This window comes from Macrosteles quadrilineatus, unplaced genomic scaffold (genome assembly GCF_028750875.1).
Source record: "Macrosteles quadrilineatus isolate MER2022 unplaced genomic scaffold, UCM_ALF_1.0 Scaffold_5__1_contigs__length_97177068, whole genome shotgun sequence".
Classification (NCBI taxonomy): Eukaryota; Metazoa; Arthropoda; class Insecta; order Hemiptera; family Cicadellidae; genus Macrosteles; species Macrosteles quadrilineatus.
The window spans coordinates 67,685,905-67,704,251 of NW_026542598.1; the positions used below are offsets into that span (position 1 = coordinate 67,685,905).

General features: G+C 35.3%; 1 protein-coding gene across 1 annotated transcript in view; it reads left to right on the forward strand.

Annotated features, from left to right (window-relative positions):
* Window positions 1-17,960, forward strand: part of LOC128995860 (BTB/POZ domain-containing protein Tiwaz) — a 113,288-nt gene extending 95,328 nt beyond the window's left edge. Inside the window, exons 5-7 of the mRNA XM_054420883.1 lie at window positions 14,068-14,273; window positions 14,825-15,039; window positions 15,730-17,960. Coding sequence (XP_054276858.1) covers window positions 14,068-14,273; window positions 14,825-15,039; window positions 15,730-15,957 — 649 coding nt within the window. The 3' untranslated portion in view covers window positions 15,958-17,960. The remainder of the gene's footprint in view (window positions 1-14,067; window positions 14,274-14,824; window positions 15,040-15,729) is intronic.
* The last annotated feature ends 387 nt before the right edge of the window (window positions 17,961-18,347 follow it).

An 18,347-nucleotide genomic window follows, 5' to 3' on the forward strand; every position in this document is an offset into this window, starting at 1 on the left:
GACTGAAGGATAAATCAATTGATTGAACTATTTTGATGTTGTTAACAATTAGGGTAAATACACGCTGTCATTTATATAATGGGGGGGGGGGTTTGGGTTACACCTCAACAAAAATGGACTAGACATGTATTGTTTTATGAATAAAAAGTTTTCTGAAGCTCAGATAAATTTGTACGTAAAACCTTTGACTGTTCCAATAGAATGGTAAAACTATGGACCAAGATTTGTCAACCACTGCATTATGTATTACGGTGGTTTCAAAACAGTAAGGCTTCGTACGTTACTTTAGTAATTTTTTAGATCCTACATTTAGAACACACTTTAGAACATTCTAATATGCAAAATTGCATTCATTGCTGGATTTCCAACTGGTACAGGCATAGTGGCATCGTACCTTGAATTGCATCAAATAAAATATAGTCTGAAGCTATACACCGTTTAACGTAGCACTATCTTTTTAGTAGACCCATTGACATGCCAGTGTATGGAACCCCCAACCATCAGCGCACATTGTGCGCAACGCTTCTAAGAAACGTACTAAAGATGCGCAGTGCACGGCGCCAGAAGCTGCGCTGTATCGCGGCGGTCTCGCATTTGTCATAGCGCAAATTTCAGTGGGCCGCGCGCAGAATATGTAATGCGCTACATGTGTTAGCGGCGAGTGTAGCAGCATCTGTTACCGCGCTTATCTCGACTAGCTGCTTCTGAGTGCGCGGCTGTGTTGAGGCCGCCATTATCTGCTTTATCACTAGACGTATGCGCATGCGCAACAGTACCGTGACGTCGTAAACATGAGGAATAGTGGCTTCTGCGAACCGCAGCGTCTCTTGTAGTGAAGGGACTTTTAAAATTTGTAAATTAGTGTATAAAAAGACTGGTAGTTTTATCAGTGCTTTGCAACGGGGAATGATAATATGAACTCGCATAGACCTTAGATATGTCAACGTAACTCCTTTGGATCCACCGTGGAAGATTTGTAGAGTTACCATACCACTGATAAACTCACAAACTTCATAATCATAATCAATGATCTAGCCAGAAGATAAACTAACGTTATACATGTTCTGAATCGTCAGTGAAGACCAATAAATGAAATAGCTCTCATTGGCTTGGCACAATACCTCTGAAATCTCTGAGGCCGATTCTGAAGGGATTTTAGCAACTGGAATAAGATGGATGATGTAAACCTTCCCGAACATATACAAAACAATTTTTTATCATTCCCGGCGATATGAATGGTAGAATCAGGGATAAACATACAGGCATAAATTGATTGTATTACAGTTATTGGTTACCTCAAAGTCCATTGGGTAGTTTTTGTTTTGCGTGTTGGTTTGTCAAGTTCTTCACCTTTAAAAAAGAGTATGGGTTAAGGAAAATGGTTTCAACATGGTTCTTGCACTAACCTCATTCCTCAACATTAAGGGTCTAACCACATTTACTAGCCTAAGGACAAATCCAGTGTGTTATAAAAGTTTTAACTTACACTAAATCGAGTGTGTCAAGTTTGTGTTTTGTAGTAATAGTTTTTCTAATTACTAAGTTTATGCTTTTTTTATTCAACCGTACATATATAGGCATTGGGCTTGTGCTAAACATCAAAAAGAGATGGAGAAGGTTTTTTTACGCGGTATGAGTATGACTTAAACTAATTTCTGTGCATCAGCTGAACACGATCGACGACATTGCTACTTTGATATCGTTTTCCGTTGCCGTCTGAGCCGCTGACTCTCCTAGAACTTTAAGATCTTTTAGAACGCTTTTAGAACGTTTAGATGAAGTTTTCTCTAAGTTCTGCAGTAACTAGTGACGTCAGGGAACGTCACGGCGTGGGAAACGTGGCGTCGTGTCCTCTCTCGCTCTACTTGCAGCATGCATGGACGCGTGTGAAACCCCGAGGTTCGAGTCTTCTAATACGAAAACGAAAACTATATGTGAACTGCTGGGATTTTGTGAAATATGTATGAAGGTGTACTGTGCATCAATATAAGATAATTTCATTATATATTTCAAGTAAAGTTGTGTGTACATTTTTTAGAATATTTGGATAAACATACTTCTTAATTTATTTGCTAATGTGGCTATTCTTTACCAAACCCCAAATAGTAGAAAGATGTCCGAACTCCTCAATTCTTAAGATATCCCTAATCTGCGAGGATGTGTCGCTATTTAAATCAGCCCCTCAAGCACCTATGTCAAGGACGCTATACTTATAGTAAATATTTAAACCTTCCTCAGTTGTTTGACTAGCGTGGCAGGTGTGTCAGGCTTGTTCCATACAAATACACCTACTGATCTTAAATACCTAAAATCTTTGAATTTTTTGTAAGCGTCCATCATAATTCAATTTATCTCACATTGACTTGAAAAATGCTCCATTCCATAAAACTTTGTTCAATAAAATATTGTTATTTTCTTTGTCAAAGAAGTGAACTGCATTACATAAATCGTATGTATTATCGTAATACAGTATTTGTTATTTTAACATACTAGTAAAGATAATTTGAGAACAACGTTAAATTCATTTTAGTTAACCCTCTTCAAATGAGTATTGGTGACATTCTCTACATTTGACTAACTACTAGAAAACATAGAGAAAAAACGAGCCATTCAAAAACATATACTTACCATCGCCAGCAATTAACTTTACACAAATCCATGTTTATTTTAATACATCTCATGTCAGTATCCAGTTTCCAATAGGGGTGAAATAGGTTATCAAAACGAATGGGACAGAAATGTTCAGCTACTATCCTGATTTGATGCACGCACTTACTCGCCGTTGTTGTCTCTAAAACTAACAATATTTGAGCGGATTTCGCGATGGATTCCCCGTGTATCTGTAATTAGCCAAATATTGATGGGCGAGGCTGTAAATATGGCGCGCAAACACCCGCCACATCTACTGTGTTTATGCACTTTAATCCGCCGTTCGTTCGGTCTGTAGTGCATTATGTGGCCGATAAACAAGGACTATGAGTTATCGCATAAAGTGGAGTCAGTTCTTCAATACGTAGAAAGTTCTCCTTGTGGTTTCTGGGGGTGTCTAACCATTTAGTCACGACTTTATCACTGTTGAAAGGTCATTGGTGACGAGATTTGAATCCGAAACTCCGCGTTACAAGTAATTTAACACCAGAAAATGCACATTAAAGTTGCATTGAGTCATCTACAAGATAAAATGTTAAAAACTTAATAAATATCATATTCCATTGAACATAAAAACTTTATGATATTTTTATACATTTGCATCGTTGTCTAAATATTACAAATAATTCTTTTACCGTTCATTTACAAATTTCACTCATTATATTTTTCTAATTTGAACAGCGTTTCGTATAATTTTCTTTTATTGCGATGTTATGCTAGATCATAAAGGGATGACTTAATATTATTTTATTACAATTTCTTCTAAAAGTGTTTGATCAGGATTTGTTATAGTTTGAAATCAAATCTAATGTCATTGTGGTTCAAACTTGTTTTCAATCATTATATAAGTTTGAATATTTGTAAAACAACCTCAATCCTCAAAGTATCATTTATTTAATTGAGACTCCTTTAAAATACAAAACAGTTTCATTTTACAGAACCACAAAAAAACAACTAAACTAACGGATTCAATCAAACAAATCACATACAGCAAGTTGTCGATTTTGAAAAGCAAATGCTCAATCAAATTTGTAACAATCCCAAAAGCAATTTGCAACCATTATGGAATGGTCTAAATGCATGGCGCACTACAGAAGGGCCGTAACGGACAATAGGTCCAATAATGTGGTAAACAATGGCCTACAGAGGTGCGCAAACATGTCTAACAATGTTTGTTGGAGGCCACCTCCGGTCTGGCCTTAGGCCTAGAGTCTCAAATAACATCCGCTAGGAGCACTGGGGGCGGTTGGTAGGGTTCTACATGCAAAAAGGTTAAACACATTCGTCGAGTTATGGTCTTTTGGAAAAATATCCTTGAAATAACTAAAAAACCTCTAGAGATCTTTCAGTGTGCATTTAGTATGTTTTCGTATTCTAACTCAATGTGTACTGTTGAAAAGGATAGGCCGTCAAACTTTAGTTAGATAAAATCATTACTTAGTATAGCAGTGATACATGGCATTATGATTAATGATAATTTAATTATAACCAAAAAAATTGTTTTCTCTTGTCTTTCATTTGAGTATGATTTTTTTACTATATTTGATTTTTCTAAAGGAGTTAGCAAAATTATATATGAAAAGATAACAGAATTGTTACATATAGTGCGCGATTCAACATTTTGTAGATCATTTTTGTTTAAAACAACGTACATGTTAGATGAGGTATTACAAAACCAAAATAGCATTCCAAGGTGATGATCCTTAAATTGATGATGATCAATGATGATGGTGGTGATGATCCAGCTGTATTAAAGTAAAAAATAATTTGTTGTCTATTGTTTCGTCTACCCAGAAAAACATCTTACAAAAGAAATGTACTTTTAAAGTATGGTATTATTTCATTATTGATACAACCCAACCTAGTATAAATCGTGTAGTTCATTGTACGTACGATACGAAAAGTTTGAATTGAAAATACTTCGGTTGAAATGAATAGCTATCTATCTATTGTAGTAACTTCCCTCTGTTCCGTAATCAGTTGTACTAACTGTTTTTTTTTCTATTCAAAGAAACGCTTTTGTGTACATACAGTTACAAAACAAATCTACCACTTCTCTATAACAACAACAAATCCAAACAAATCCACACAGTGGAGAAACAACTAAAAATAGTTTGTCACAACTTGCAATTACTCTAAGTGAAACCCGCGCTTTCCGGCTGGCTATGTTGAATAGACTACAAAGTTTAATTCAAAGAGTAAAACAGTGTTCTGTTATGAATAGAGAGCAGTGTTTGTTGCCCTCGGGGTTTTAACCCGCGGCGCGCTCAACTTATGTTAGACCTCTGCTGCATACTTAATACCACCTCACTCACACAGCCTAGGTCGCATCGCGCCACTGTGAATGCGTCATCAAGTGATACAAGTTCACTTTCCATCATAAAAAGGCTTATAGTAGGTCTGTAAGATTACGTTGTGATTTTTGTTTCAAATAATTGTGGCATGAGGGTTCCACCCACCGGCTGTTACTACGTATACATGGTCCTACAAAAAAGAACTGTGGCGTCATTATTAAAGTGGTAATCGAGTTGAAATGAACTGTAAAATATTCACAAATATCCAAGTCTTTACAAAATAATTTTGAAAATCCGTAAATTAGTCTTTTTCACATGTGATTTTAGCTTCTTAATAACAGTTAAACATTAAATTATCCCCATCCATTGCAAGCTCTGATATGTTAAGAGTACAAAAAGCACACAATAATTGAAAACAAATTAGTTCTAGAGTGTTGAGAGATTGAATTGTAAATTAATGTTTAGAAACATTAGCATGTTTTGCCACCATTTCAAAGAAAAGTATAAAAGTATAAAGTATAAAGCCATCTTGAATTGACCGGATAGAACCATTGACTAGGCTATATGGTAGAACTAGAACCCTCTTAAATCAGCTGTTTGATTATTGAATTATTTTAGAAATTCATAACCTCGACATCAAAAGCCCAGTTGTTTTACTAAAAGTCCAGTTGTCAGGAATATCTGGGTCCAGTTTATAAACCGTCAAAATACTACCAAATTGTCTCATTAAGTAACTGGCAGCCTATTGGTTTTAGTCGAGTACTCCTATAACAACACTCCATGAGCAGTGTTTTGTTTATTTTCCCTACAATAAAAGTAATAAAACCACCTCTATCTATTAAGGCAAAGAGAGTCAACTCCATTTGCCTTATGAACTAGGTATGCCAGTAGTGCAGTGGACCTGGCTGTTACGGCTGTTAAGTCAAGCGAAAAACAGCTATATGAGCAAGTGCGCTCCATATTATATGCACTTCAAACTAATAAAAATTTGATATTCATCACTGCATAAAAACACATATTTGTATCTCCTAATTTTTAAATTTTATGTTCCAACTCAATTTGCCCTAAGCAACGCCAGTAGTGCAGTGGACGGTTACATAGCAACTCCAGACTGTGCAGCTACATGAGCATGTGTACGTGAAATGATGTACTTAAAGTAATAAACATTTTATACAAACAAAATACACAGAATGTGTATGCTGAAATTCAACTGAATTTGCCCTAAGCAACGCCAGTAGTGCAGTGGACGGCTACATAGCAACTCTAGCCCGTGTGTGCGTGAAATTATGTACTTTAAAGTAATCAACATGAAACCAATACAAACAAAATACACAGAATTTGTATACTTAAATTCAACTCAATTTGCCCTAAGCAACGCCAGTAGTGCAGTGGACGGCTACATAGCAACTCCGGACTGTGCAGCTTCATGAGCAAGTGCACGCGCTATAATGCACCTCAAACTAATAAACGGTCTCTTTGTTGCCGTCTATTCACCTAAATAAACACAATTTGGTACAAACTAGCCAGCCATTGTCACGCAGTATAGTTTCCAACTATCCAGTTAGCCTCGAGCTCTGTGTGGACACATATACTCCCTGGGGGGTATAAATACACAACTTTGTGTTATAACTGTATGGTGTATGGTTTGTATTAATGCATCAGGTGAAATAGGAATGGTTTTTAAATGCGTTTTAATTAGCTGTGAGTTTAGTTGAGTTAAAGGCAATTTAATAGGTTTTCAGTTAATAAGTTTGGTGAGTATTCAGAGGGGTTTACAACATTTTAAATTTGTTTATGAAATGTTGGGGTAGTTGAATTAAAGTGGCACAACTAATTAAACTAATAAATTAATGCATCATTGTACAAGTAACAACATAAACCTACCAACCTTTAACATACTCATTGGTTAGTTAGATCGTTTACACAATTAATAAATTTTACTTACATCAGTATTTGATCGGTCTTCTTACATTCCAGAATTTCTTTCTTCGAGGTCCAACAGAACATCTATTTCGGATTGATGAAAGTTCTTACTCCTTTTTGAGATCTCTTTCTCTTCTTTTATTACACTCACATTAACAACACTTTTTATTTTATTTGCAAATATTTTGACAACACACCACTCACTATTGCAAACAGAGAATAAATAAACATAACCTCCAAATGTGCATTAAACATATGAAATAAATGCTAAAATGACAGGGCAGCCAACATTCATCTTTCAGGGTATTAGGTTTGCAACCTGAATAAATTTATACTTAAGGAAAATCGATTGATGGTTAAGTTCGGCATAACTTTAACGCTTTGAAATTAAATTCCTACTTGGAGAAACCGGGTCAAATAGAATAATTTCACTGTTTTCTAAATGAAAACTTTTACCATCTGTTTTTATGTTGAAGAAATATCGATTATATGAATTGGTTCTAATCACGATTACTATAATAATTCTAGTATTCGTGGTTCTAATATGCTACCAATATATATTGACTTTTGTGATTAAAATGCCGGACATGGAACTAAATGAGCCCCATTTTCCTTAAATTGTCATTGAAGTTATATGCAGCTTTACAATAAACCATTAAAATCTCTTATGGATTTTATATCCCTAATGGGTTAGATAAAGACAGTTTTGGTATGTTAATATCCAGTGAATGCGTTGATTTCCTTAATGGTTACGTACTTCCTAGTATTAAAAATGTTGGCAAATAAAACGATCTATTTGTCATTTAGTTTGTATTGTAAACCATGATCAAATGAATCTCTGCACAGTTAAGTATGGAGACATTTTAGTCAACCTGAGTACACTCCGGTTAGGAAACACATGGACAATCTTCAGACTTAGCTTTTGGATGAAAAGTCTAAATTTAATTTCTGTTTTAAAGTACCCGAAACCACAGCTACACACCAGATCAGAAAAATGTAACAGGCGTGAAAGTTTGAAATACTCCAAACTTACTAATTATTACATCCAATCTTCACATAACCTCAAAAACATTAATCATTCAAACTTCAGCAGAAACTTTCATCTAAATATCCTACAGCTTGGACTTAATTTCGTTGCTCTGAACAATGTTCAATCACAAAGCCTTTGCAGATGTTTCCGATGTTCATCGCATTGTTACAAGATGGTCAGTAAGTTGAAGACAAAGGATAAGCACTGACCATTAGCTTGTAAGTCTTTGTTTTGACTCTCCCGTTATGTTTTACAAACTCCTGTAATACCAGTGCCTCTTCCTTCGTGTTTAAATTAATTAAACCTGTCAATAAGCCGACTTGCCCTTTCAACAGCTTTCGTTGGCTCTTTGACGTTAGGGGAGCCTTGCGTCTGACGTGTTGATACTTAAAAGCAAGTCAGATCCGTATTTTAATGTGATAATCTTTTCTGTGTACAAACGTGGTAAAAGTATTGATTTATATCTAAAGAGATATTTTATTGAATATGTATCATTTATATTTATGTTTATTCACAGTTTTGGCTATTCTATTAACAATGAAACAATTTTTTTTATTATTGTTGATATGTGCTAACAAAACGTACAATATTTTAAAGATAGGATTAAATGATTTGAAAATTTGTAATTAAATGAGGTTTTATTAAGATTGGATGACCAATTTTATAACATTCACCTTTTTTACACGTCCACCAACAAATTATATTTATTTAGGACTAGCTTCTGTACCCGTGCTTCGCAATGGGAAGATGTACTATACCGCCTATTCCAAACACGTGTAAAGTATTTCGAATTTATAAACAAAAAGCCACCAAATTTATACAAAAAAGTATGACCTACATTGTCTTACACTTTACATTAAAATGTATCAATAACATAATTGTCATAACTTACGGTGATAGAATCTTTCTTTAATTTCATAATCAATGACATAGTTTTAGAAATAATTGTGTAAAATATTTTATTTAATTTGTTTGGATCAGCTGTCTGAAATTGTCCAGTAAGGATTCAACACGATTCAATAGTTCTGATTGTTTACATTGAAATGTCAACACAAAGGTAAACAAAGGTTCTGAATTTTCTCATGCTCACATGGAGACCACAATATTTACTTTTGAAAACCTCACCTCAAAACTTGGGACATCCAAGGGTCATAGCCCGAGAGGAACTCAGGGAAGTGAATAGGCCTATGACAATCCTAGATATATGTGGACTATCGGTGTGTTTAATTTTGGCTGTATGGTTTAGTATTTAAAAACAGTCGTTTGAAACTTATGTATTTGCATCATTTGATGGACACCAGCCAAAACCTACTGAGAAATAGAGTGGTTAATTTGCTGACTTCAAATCTGAATGTTGTCAGTTCAATTCTGACCGTAATCGACTAAAACGCGAAATATCATTTTGTCACTACGCACATTTTATAATCATAAATTTACGTTAGAAATCAAGATTCAAACTTAATAGAACTTTTTTTGTGTATCAAATGTGAAAAATAGGTAGGTACACGCCAATTTTTACTCGATAGAAAATGTTCTCGTTTAGGTATTTGTATGCCTGTACATGGGCCAAGTTGTGGTTATATTGGCACTAATATCAAAGATAAAACAAGTTACCATGTTCTCCGTCTATTGACAGACTTCTTAATTATTGAGACTTTCCAGTTAAGCGCAATTAATCTATTAAGAAATAATATTAGTTAAGCTATGACTATATGACGTGACTGTATGACTATTTGGATGTGTTGAGATCCAGACACTGCTCCGAAACTCATTTTCGGACCAGTGCCTTTCGAAGCAGTCCACAAGATAAAATAAATGTTTAAATTGTGCTCGCTTACATCACCTCCGCCAAGACTTCCATCACACTGTAGAAGGAAACTCAGGAGACAGATCTGGCAAATTCCCCAGGACATGTTTCAATCGCGTCGCTCTCCATGGATGTCACGTCACTGGGATGGTCTTCCGCGAAACTCTGCCATCTGCCGCTAGAGATGTGGATGTAGAGCAATAACACTATATCTGGTAGAGTATCAACATCGCTCTCATCTGGTCCATCTGTCGTGCGATCGTCCGGGAATCTGTAAATCCCTGTGGGAAACTGTGTGGCTATCAACGTTAACTGTGGAACTAGACGTAGTCATTAAGGTGTAGGTTGAAACATTCACTTTTGGATACATAAATAACCATCCCATTTGAGGATCAGCAGTAGACAACTATAGTTAAAATACATCATAGTCGAAGGAGACCCAGTAGTGTGCAGTTGTCAAAATTATATTTTCTCTTTTGGATTTTTTTGTTCTACGGGATTAAATGCGACATGAAAGATGCTATAGTTGACAATTAATTGTCCTTTAAATGTCGGTTGGTTAAAAAGCTAGAATATTCTAAGGAAATAAATGATTGACTTTAGCGCACTCTGTAGGTGGCCCAGTTCAGCTTCTACCATTTTTCCTAAATTAGTTATGGAATAAATGGACGTATTTGAACTGAGCGACTAACAGAAAGCACTCGCATCAAATACCAATTTTTTACGAATAATGGACAACTTTATATTAGCAACGTTTATCTTATGTCACATTCTACTACCAAAGTACCAATAACTAAGGGGCAAAATAGAGTTGCAAATAATAAACTTTAAAAAATATCATAAACCAAATATTTGCCAAAAAAACTAAACAACTAGGCTATCATAACTACCCCGTACTGCACCTGAAAGAATTCTTGGAAGATCATAACCACAAAAATTAATCTTAAAACCCTTTCTTAAATTGCACATTTACCAATCTCCACGATTCATCTAAGAATCCATAAAATTGCTAGTGACATAAAATTACCCGTCAAAAATGTGTTTACTACAATGTTGCTAGGAGTAGGCGTACTTTTCACAAATGAAATGTGAAAGTTGACAATCTGAACAAGTGGGACGTGAGGCCCGAAACCCGAAAACAGCGCCAAAAGTCGCCCGCTGCGACGTGCCGTCATCAGGACAAGATCTCAGTCTTATGTGCCAAGAGACCCATTATCACATATCATATTTAATTACCCAACCTGGTCCGACTGGTGCCTACTAAGTTGTAATCAAATATCAACTGTCTCCATCAATACATTGACTCTCCTCAGTGGAAAATTGTTATCTCGTTTTGTGTGCGGAATATAAAGACGTGGTTTTGATGAATAGCCTAAGTTTACGAAAAAGGTGTGCAGTTTTGTTTTAGGGTTGAAGACGGCTTTGACCAAAGACACACTGCTGGAAGTACTTTCTGTATGTTGTAAGTTATTGGTTGTATGAGTTTAAAACATGCATGCTTGTCCGGTTGAACGCTAAAACGACTGAACCGACAAGACTGACATTTTACTCAAAGGTAGGTCATGTACTCTATGCCTATTTGTACGTTACAGAAATTTACTTGGTTTGCGTTCCGTGGAAAAGTTTCGATTTTAGAGGTTTTAGAATCCAATGCTAATCGGTCTAGTGAAAGAAAAAAACAGCTTTCTGTGTGCAACACTTAAGTATTTCTTGTTCAATGTGTTATGACATTGTTTTACAGAAGTTTGAAAAAAAAACTATTGACAAGAAACTAACTTCATACAATTGATGTAAAAATATAGAAAAACACAATATTTACTTCGTGTGAATGTCTACAAAGCTGTTAATGTTATTGTGATACATAGCTGACTGAGCCAGACCAATAGAAATTTTATTAAACTAGTAGAGCTACTGTAAGTAATAGGGTAATAGATATGGATAGATAGATATTTGATTTTCTCTTTAATCCCAAAAATACTATTATATTAATATCTATAGCTATATCTACATCATTGGACGTGTAATTTAGCTTGACCATTCGTAATTGTATTCTTCAGAATCCAAAATCAACGACTTTTACTGACTGGGTGGGACACTTTCATGACGAGTATGCTCTTTTTATTTTATTTTTTGTTTTCATCTATGTCCACGCCGCAGGCATTTTTTATAAGAGATGTTGAAGAGAGTACTCAAACTCTTTTTGGGAAAGAGATCAAAACCCATATGTTTTGTAGTTTTGCCGGGAATTGGTCGACCCGCCCGCACCGAGGTCCGTGACGCTAACCTCTATGCTGGCAACTCACGCCACTTGTTTCCATTGTTAGTGTGGCCTATAAAGGATACGCAATATTCTACGAATATCGAGGTTCGGTGTTTCTGCTCTGGTGTAGCAACTTTCATTTAAGTATACAGAATTGATTCACCAGGAACTTTCAAGCCAGTTTCCTTTCCTGTCTCCCCCAATGACTCTGACGACCTGTCAGTTCTCTCCGTGGCTCGCTGGCGAGGTCGAGGTTAGGGCTCTGCCCTGCCTGAGGCTGATGCGTGGTCGTCGTGGAGGCGCTGATTCATCACGTGAGATATTTGCCATTGTTGATGTCCACGCCTACACCTCGGACAGGCCGCTCCTCCCAGTGTCGCACGTGTCCTCTGAATATGTTTTATTTTCAAGATTTACCCATTGAAATCGAAGGTGCATCATGCAATTGCTAATTTTTTCCTGTTTCTGTTAATCTCTTCAAGTTTCATTATATTTCGCGACTTATAATCCGACCAATTCAGGTGGAAAGGGATTCAGAACAAAAATTAGTGCAAAAAATATAAGAAAAATAAGTTGGAAAAAACTACCGCAGAAAAAGCTGCAATCTTTAGTCTACCATTGTTATGAAGATTATTGTTATGAAGATTGTTATGTTGATGAAGTTATGCATAAGTCTCTTAATCTATATAATTAATACGTTACACGAAAGTTTGTCGGTTGAACTCCTCCGCCATTTCTTAACCGATTTTATCCATTGACGTCTCATTGGAAAGAGCGTGTCGCGTAGATTTGCAAACTGACCTTACATTTTTGAAAAAGTCCCTTGGGCTCTGCCCCAGTGGCTTTAAAAGTTCCCATGTTATCCTTATGAAGAACATAATTGTTTACATTTTGATCAGCTGTATAATTTTATTGCTGTTATTTACTTTTCAATTCAATGAAACACATTGAGTACATTTATTTACTATTTGAGTTTGTGTAAACATAACCCCCAAGATGGATCGTGTTAGTATGGTTGTATCTTAATTTTGTGTATTTATCGTTGTTTTGTGTCGCTATGATGGATTGTGTTAGCATGATTGTAACTTAAATTTGTGCATTTATCGTTGCTTTGTGTAGCTATAATTTGTTTATTATTTGTTGTTTATTTCTTTTAAATGTCTCCGACGCAACGACAACGAAACATAGACAGGAGGCGCAATCGTGATAACGACCGCAACTACAGAACAGTGGCGCGTAATAGGCTTAACCATAGCCATCTCTAACTCATCAGCTTAACGCTTAACAGTCTGAACATGAACCTGGACAACTTCAACTATTTGGTTACAAATGCGCCCTTACACTACCCCAAAACGACTTTTCGTTCTCAATTGGCCCTCTATTAATGACCTGTGTTGCCTGTACAGCGAGGCATTTTGAGAAGGAGAGAACCGTCCGGAATGCTTTAGGTTTATCAATAACGAAGATAAACAGGGTCTGAGTTACACAACGGTAATATTTGAGTTGACTCTTTTAAATTCATTGTAAATATGACTGTTATTCAATCTGAAATAACTCCTGTAATACTTTGTAATTGCTCGAATTCGAGCAACATGTACACTAGTTTAAATAGTTGTTTCACAGTTTTATTCCTTTGAACATACACAACCGTTTACAACATGAACACAACACAGCCTACTACTGTATTAGCCTACAGTGTGCATCTCTATCATATAATGCAAAATTTCCTTCACAATTGGTTAATGCAAGTGGATGTTGGTTTTTGACATTGAAAATAGAACTTAAATGGAGCAGAAGAAAGATTGACTTGTATCCATCAAACTGCTCTCTAGAACATGTTCAAGAGGTGGTTGGTCGAAGTCAGTAGGTCCCCCTCCAACCCTGGTTTAAATCAGAGAGTTATTCTCTAGGCAGCTTTCTTAAATAATCTTCCTAGTTCCTCTTTTTATATTCCCTCCTCCAACTAATTTGGGCACTTTATTTTTACCCAACAACCGTCAATAGAATAATCGGGATTCAGAGGTAGTGTAATTTGAATGAATTCTACCAAATAGTACAATATACATATTTTTTAGAATCTTTACAGTTATTTGATCTTTTTCAGATACCCAGACTCAAGACTGGCCAAACTCTTTAACGGAAGCATCCCCATCGTCCTGGACTCGCTAAAACAACACTACTTCATTGATAGAGACGGCGGAATGTTCAGGCACATCCTTAACTTCATGCGCAACTCTAGACTTCTTATTCCTGAGAACTTTGCTGACATAGACCTACTCTTGGAAGAGGCCAAGTACTTCGATATTGCCCGTAAGTTTAGACATGTAGAATTCCATAAGTGTGGTCTACTTATTTGATAGTAAAATGATGTGTGGATTTCTGTTCGGGTCTCCTTAAAAACAGGGAATTAAACTCGTCACTCTAGTGTCCAAAAATATTATTGTACTACCTACTAACAATATCTGCTTGGCAACATACCTAAAATTATCTCAATAACCTTTATTTGTCAACATTTTTGAGCTTATTTATATCCGTTCTGTGGACAATTAAGATGAGGTGGATCCTGGATTAGCTAGGATTGCCCTTTTTCATCCTCTTGTCTGATCAAATCGGTCGAAAATAGAAAACTGAGTTTATAACGATTTGTTTTTGGACGAGGGAAAGATTCCACTCATGTTCAAGGAACAAAAATATCTAAGCAACTATTTATGTAAAGCATTCTCACGAACCTTCTATACTAACATCCTCAAAACCTTTTGATTCATGCTACATCCTCAGAAACAATCATTTGAACCAATGAAACACAATAAAGTACAACATATTTTTTCACCTAATTTTTACCTGTTCTCTTGTTATTGCAGCGATGTGCAGACAGCTAGAACAGTTGAAGAAAGATAGGCTGAAGAGCCCGAAGACATGCACGACTCCTCAGGGAAACGGAGAGGAGAGAGGGAGTGAGCGAGGGTTTGGGGTGACCAGAGGAGAGGGTGGCAGTTATGAATGTGTAGCACTCCATGTCAGTCCAGACCTGGGGGAGAGAATCATGTTGAGCGGGGAGCGAGGGCTACTGGATGAGGTACATTCATATTTTCTAGTAAAGTTAAGCTCAATTATCAATTAAGTGCAGATGCAAACATTAAGGTTTGATTTGTCATCTTTTGTCTTCAACTGGTAACTTTTATAGAGAAATTACATTTGAAATAACCTTACCCATATCCAAAGTAATCATAATGCATACACAAAGATGAAGAAAATCTTGTAACAAATTTCATAAAATAAAAAGCTTAAACCTCTTTATATACTTAAAACAATTAGCGTTTCTCTTATCATCCATTTTTTAGCTGTCCTACTTAACAGTGTGTGCACTTGCGAATGTTATTGAAAAAAATAATTTCCATAAGAGTTATGCCCCCCTTGCGTTTCAATTATTATTTCTAGAGGCTACATTCAAAGATCCAGTTTTGCTGACAATCTTTCTTTATAACGGGTTAATATTAATTGTAATCTAACAGCTGATCATTCAATTGAATGTTTAACCAGGGTCAGATTGTAAACAAGAGACTGTTTATAAAAATGAATTTTAAATAAATTTTTAAATTTTACGTTTTTGATAATTGTAACCTGATTGATGTATGTAATTCACTATTCAGTTTTTATGGTATAGATCTAGATCTTTCAAAAGTTCAAGGCTATTGAATTATTATTTTTACCTTGGAATTAAGCTTTGAACACTTCGTATCTAAAACCATTAACTGTCTTTTTTCAGGTGTTTCCCGAGTCCAACCAAGCGTTGCTGGATTCCCGATCCAGTGTTGCGTGGAACCAAGTCGACACCCGGCACGTCATACGATTCCCCCTCAACGGCTACTGCAAGCTGAACAGCGTCCAAGCCATCACGAGGCTGCTGAACGCAGGGTTCAAGGTGGCAGCGAGCAATGGAGGCGGCGTGGAGGGTCAACAGTTCTCCGAGTATCTGTTTGTCCGGAAGGTGTGATCTTTGACACACCCTGTATATACTGTGTGCAGCCTCAGAACCTAAAGGTCAGAGATGACCAGAGCCCAGAGGTTCCTGTGGGGTCAAAACTAAAGTAGGAAGTTCCTGCTAGTGGATTTGCAAATGCGTTTCAGGGTTTTTAAGGCTTGAATAAAAATAACTCATTTAAATTCTTGGGTGAAATGATAATTACAAGATCACTCTTGTAAAGCAATATGCTAGTTTTGATAAATTTTGAAATCAAGGTCTGTCTAGAAGACTTGGTGCAAACCTATAAATATAGAAAAATTAGCTTTAAAAATACAGTAGAACCTCCCCCCCCCTCCTATTATTCAACTCTATCAATCTTTAAGTTTTCATAGTTGTTTATATATTACTCATTAATTGTACCTTTCAACTGTTTGGACTGTAAACATACCAATTTTTCTTACTAGGAATAATTTTACTACTTTAAGAACAATTGTGTTTTTGCTCCTCTGTTTTTTATCTATGCTCTTTTAACTATTTATTATATATTTGTGTCTGATCAAGGTTTGATTCTGCTTGCTATTGAGGGATTCTACTGTTATATGTATGGTTCTCTAATATGAACTTAATTTGAAACTTTAGATCGATTAAAAGTTTTGACCAACACAATACTAAATGTTCATGTCAGAATTATAGTGCTCGTAAGGTTTACCCTCATGTATATACAAAATCACCATCAAGATTTTGTTATTACAAGCCATTGTTAACTTTTATAAAATGTGAATATTTAAGTTAAAACTAGTGTAATTAATACTTAATTTTAGTTTATGTACAGTTCGGAACTTTATTTCTAAGTGTGCAATTTGTTTTGTATTATATACTAAAATTATTTTACTTAAAATCAGCTTTAACTTATTGTACTCTTATTAAAACCTCAGGGTTTTGTAAAAGAAGGTTTTGCTGAGTTAAAAAGACAATTATTGGACTTACTTTGGATAACTTGGGTTGTACTTTGATAAAATATAAAGCTAATAGTGTTTAAAGAGGAAATTGTATTTTACAAGGCAGTAACATGTAGTACTGTATCACTTTTTTTGGATTTTAATTTTTTGAATTGTAGGTATTGAATGGAAATATGCATACAATTTATTCCCTTGACAAACTATTGCAGATTATTATAGGACTCTAAAATCACAAGAATAAAAATCTGAATTTTGAGACTAAATTACAAAATACAAATTCGTTTACCAGGGAAATGTTCTTAAAAACATTGGCATGTTGTTATAATTGACAACTTAATTCTAATAATGAACATTTAGTTACTCATAACTTGATCTAAATTGTTGTTATGTAGTTATGTAGGGTGCACCCTCAGTTGATAGTTGAAATCATTATTTTTAATTCAGTTGAAGCATCTTTAAAACTATTTTTTGAATATTTCAAAACCAATTTTATAGTACAAAATGAGAACATATTTTCTAAAACATTTCGTGTTTTAAATGCCAAAAACACTAAAATCTATGTTCCTTAATTAATGCCTTCTTAAGTCTATGTTGCTATGAAATACCTTTTATAATAATTTAATTTTGTATTTCGAGCTGAGATACACTATTCTAAGCAGCCTATTTCTGATCTGGTTCTTGATTCAGTTCGTCCAAACAAAAACTGTAAATAAATAAGTGTTCAGTGTTTAAACTAGTACATAAAACTGTTGTAAATACAATGTACATTAGTAAATTAAATACCTAGTGAATCTATAATTTGTTACATTAGCAACTACTTAATTATGAAATGTATTTAACACTGTTGATCATTTTGAAGTTTAGTTGATAGTTTTTATTTCTGTTGTTTGTGTAGTTTTGATCATTCCCGAATCAAATTTTGTCTGTATACAGTTGACTTAGTCTTATACAGTGTTTAGTTCCTGTGATGTGTACAATTTGTACTAAATTGTAATTCTAGTTCGATCCCGCATGTAATGTATAAAACATTGTAAGTTTCCTTGTTTTTTAAATTTACATGATTAAAACTATTGTTAGTTTTGATACAAAGTTCAATGATTTTTACAACCTTTTCCTCCTGAAAGTAGTCGATATACTGGTAAAAAGAGACACAAAACTGAATATGATGGTTTTGAAATACCCCTTATAGCGAATTTCCCTATAGGGAAGTAGCTATTACCGTAGGTCTCATGGTAAGACCTAAGCCCGGGACCGATTTACTTTTTCATTTTGATATATCTAATATATAAAATTCTCGTGTCACAGTGTTTGTCTGCAAACTCCTCCGGAACGACTTCACCGATCGTTATGAAATTTGGTGTGTAAATTCTGTAGGTATGCGAATCGGACGTAAACTATTTCCCGTTTCGAAATTCTTAAAAGGGCTCCACCCCAGTGGCTGTGGAGTTTCCCATGTAAACC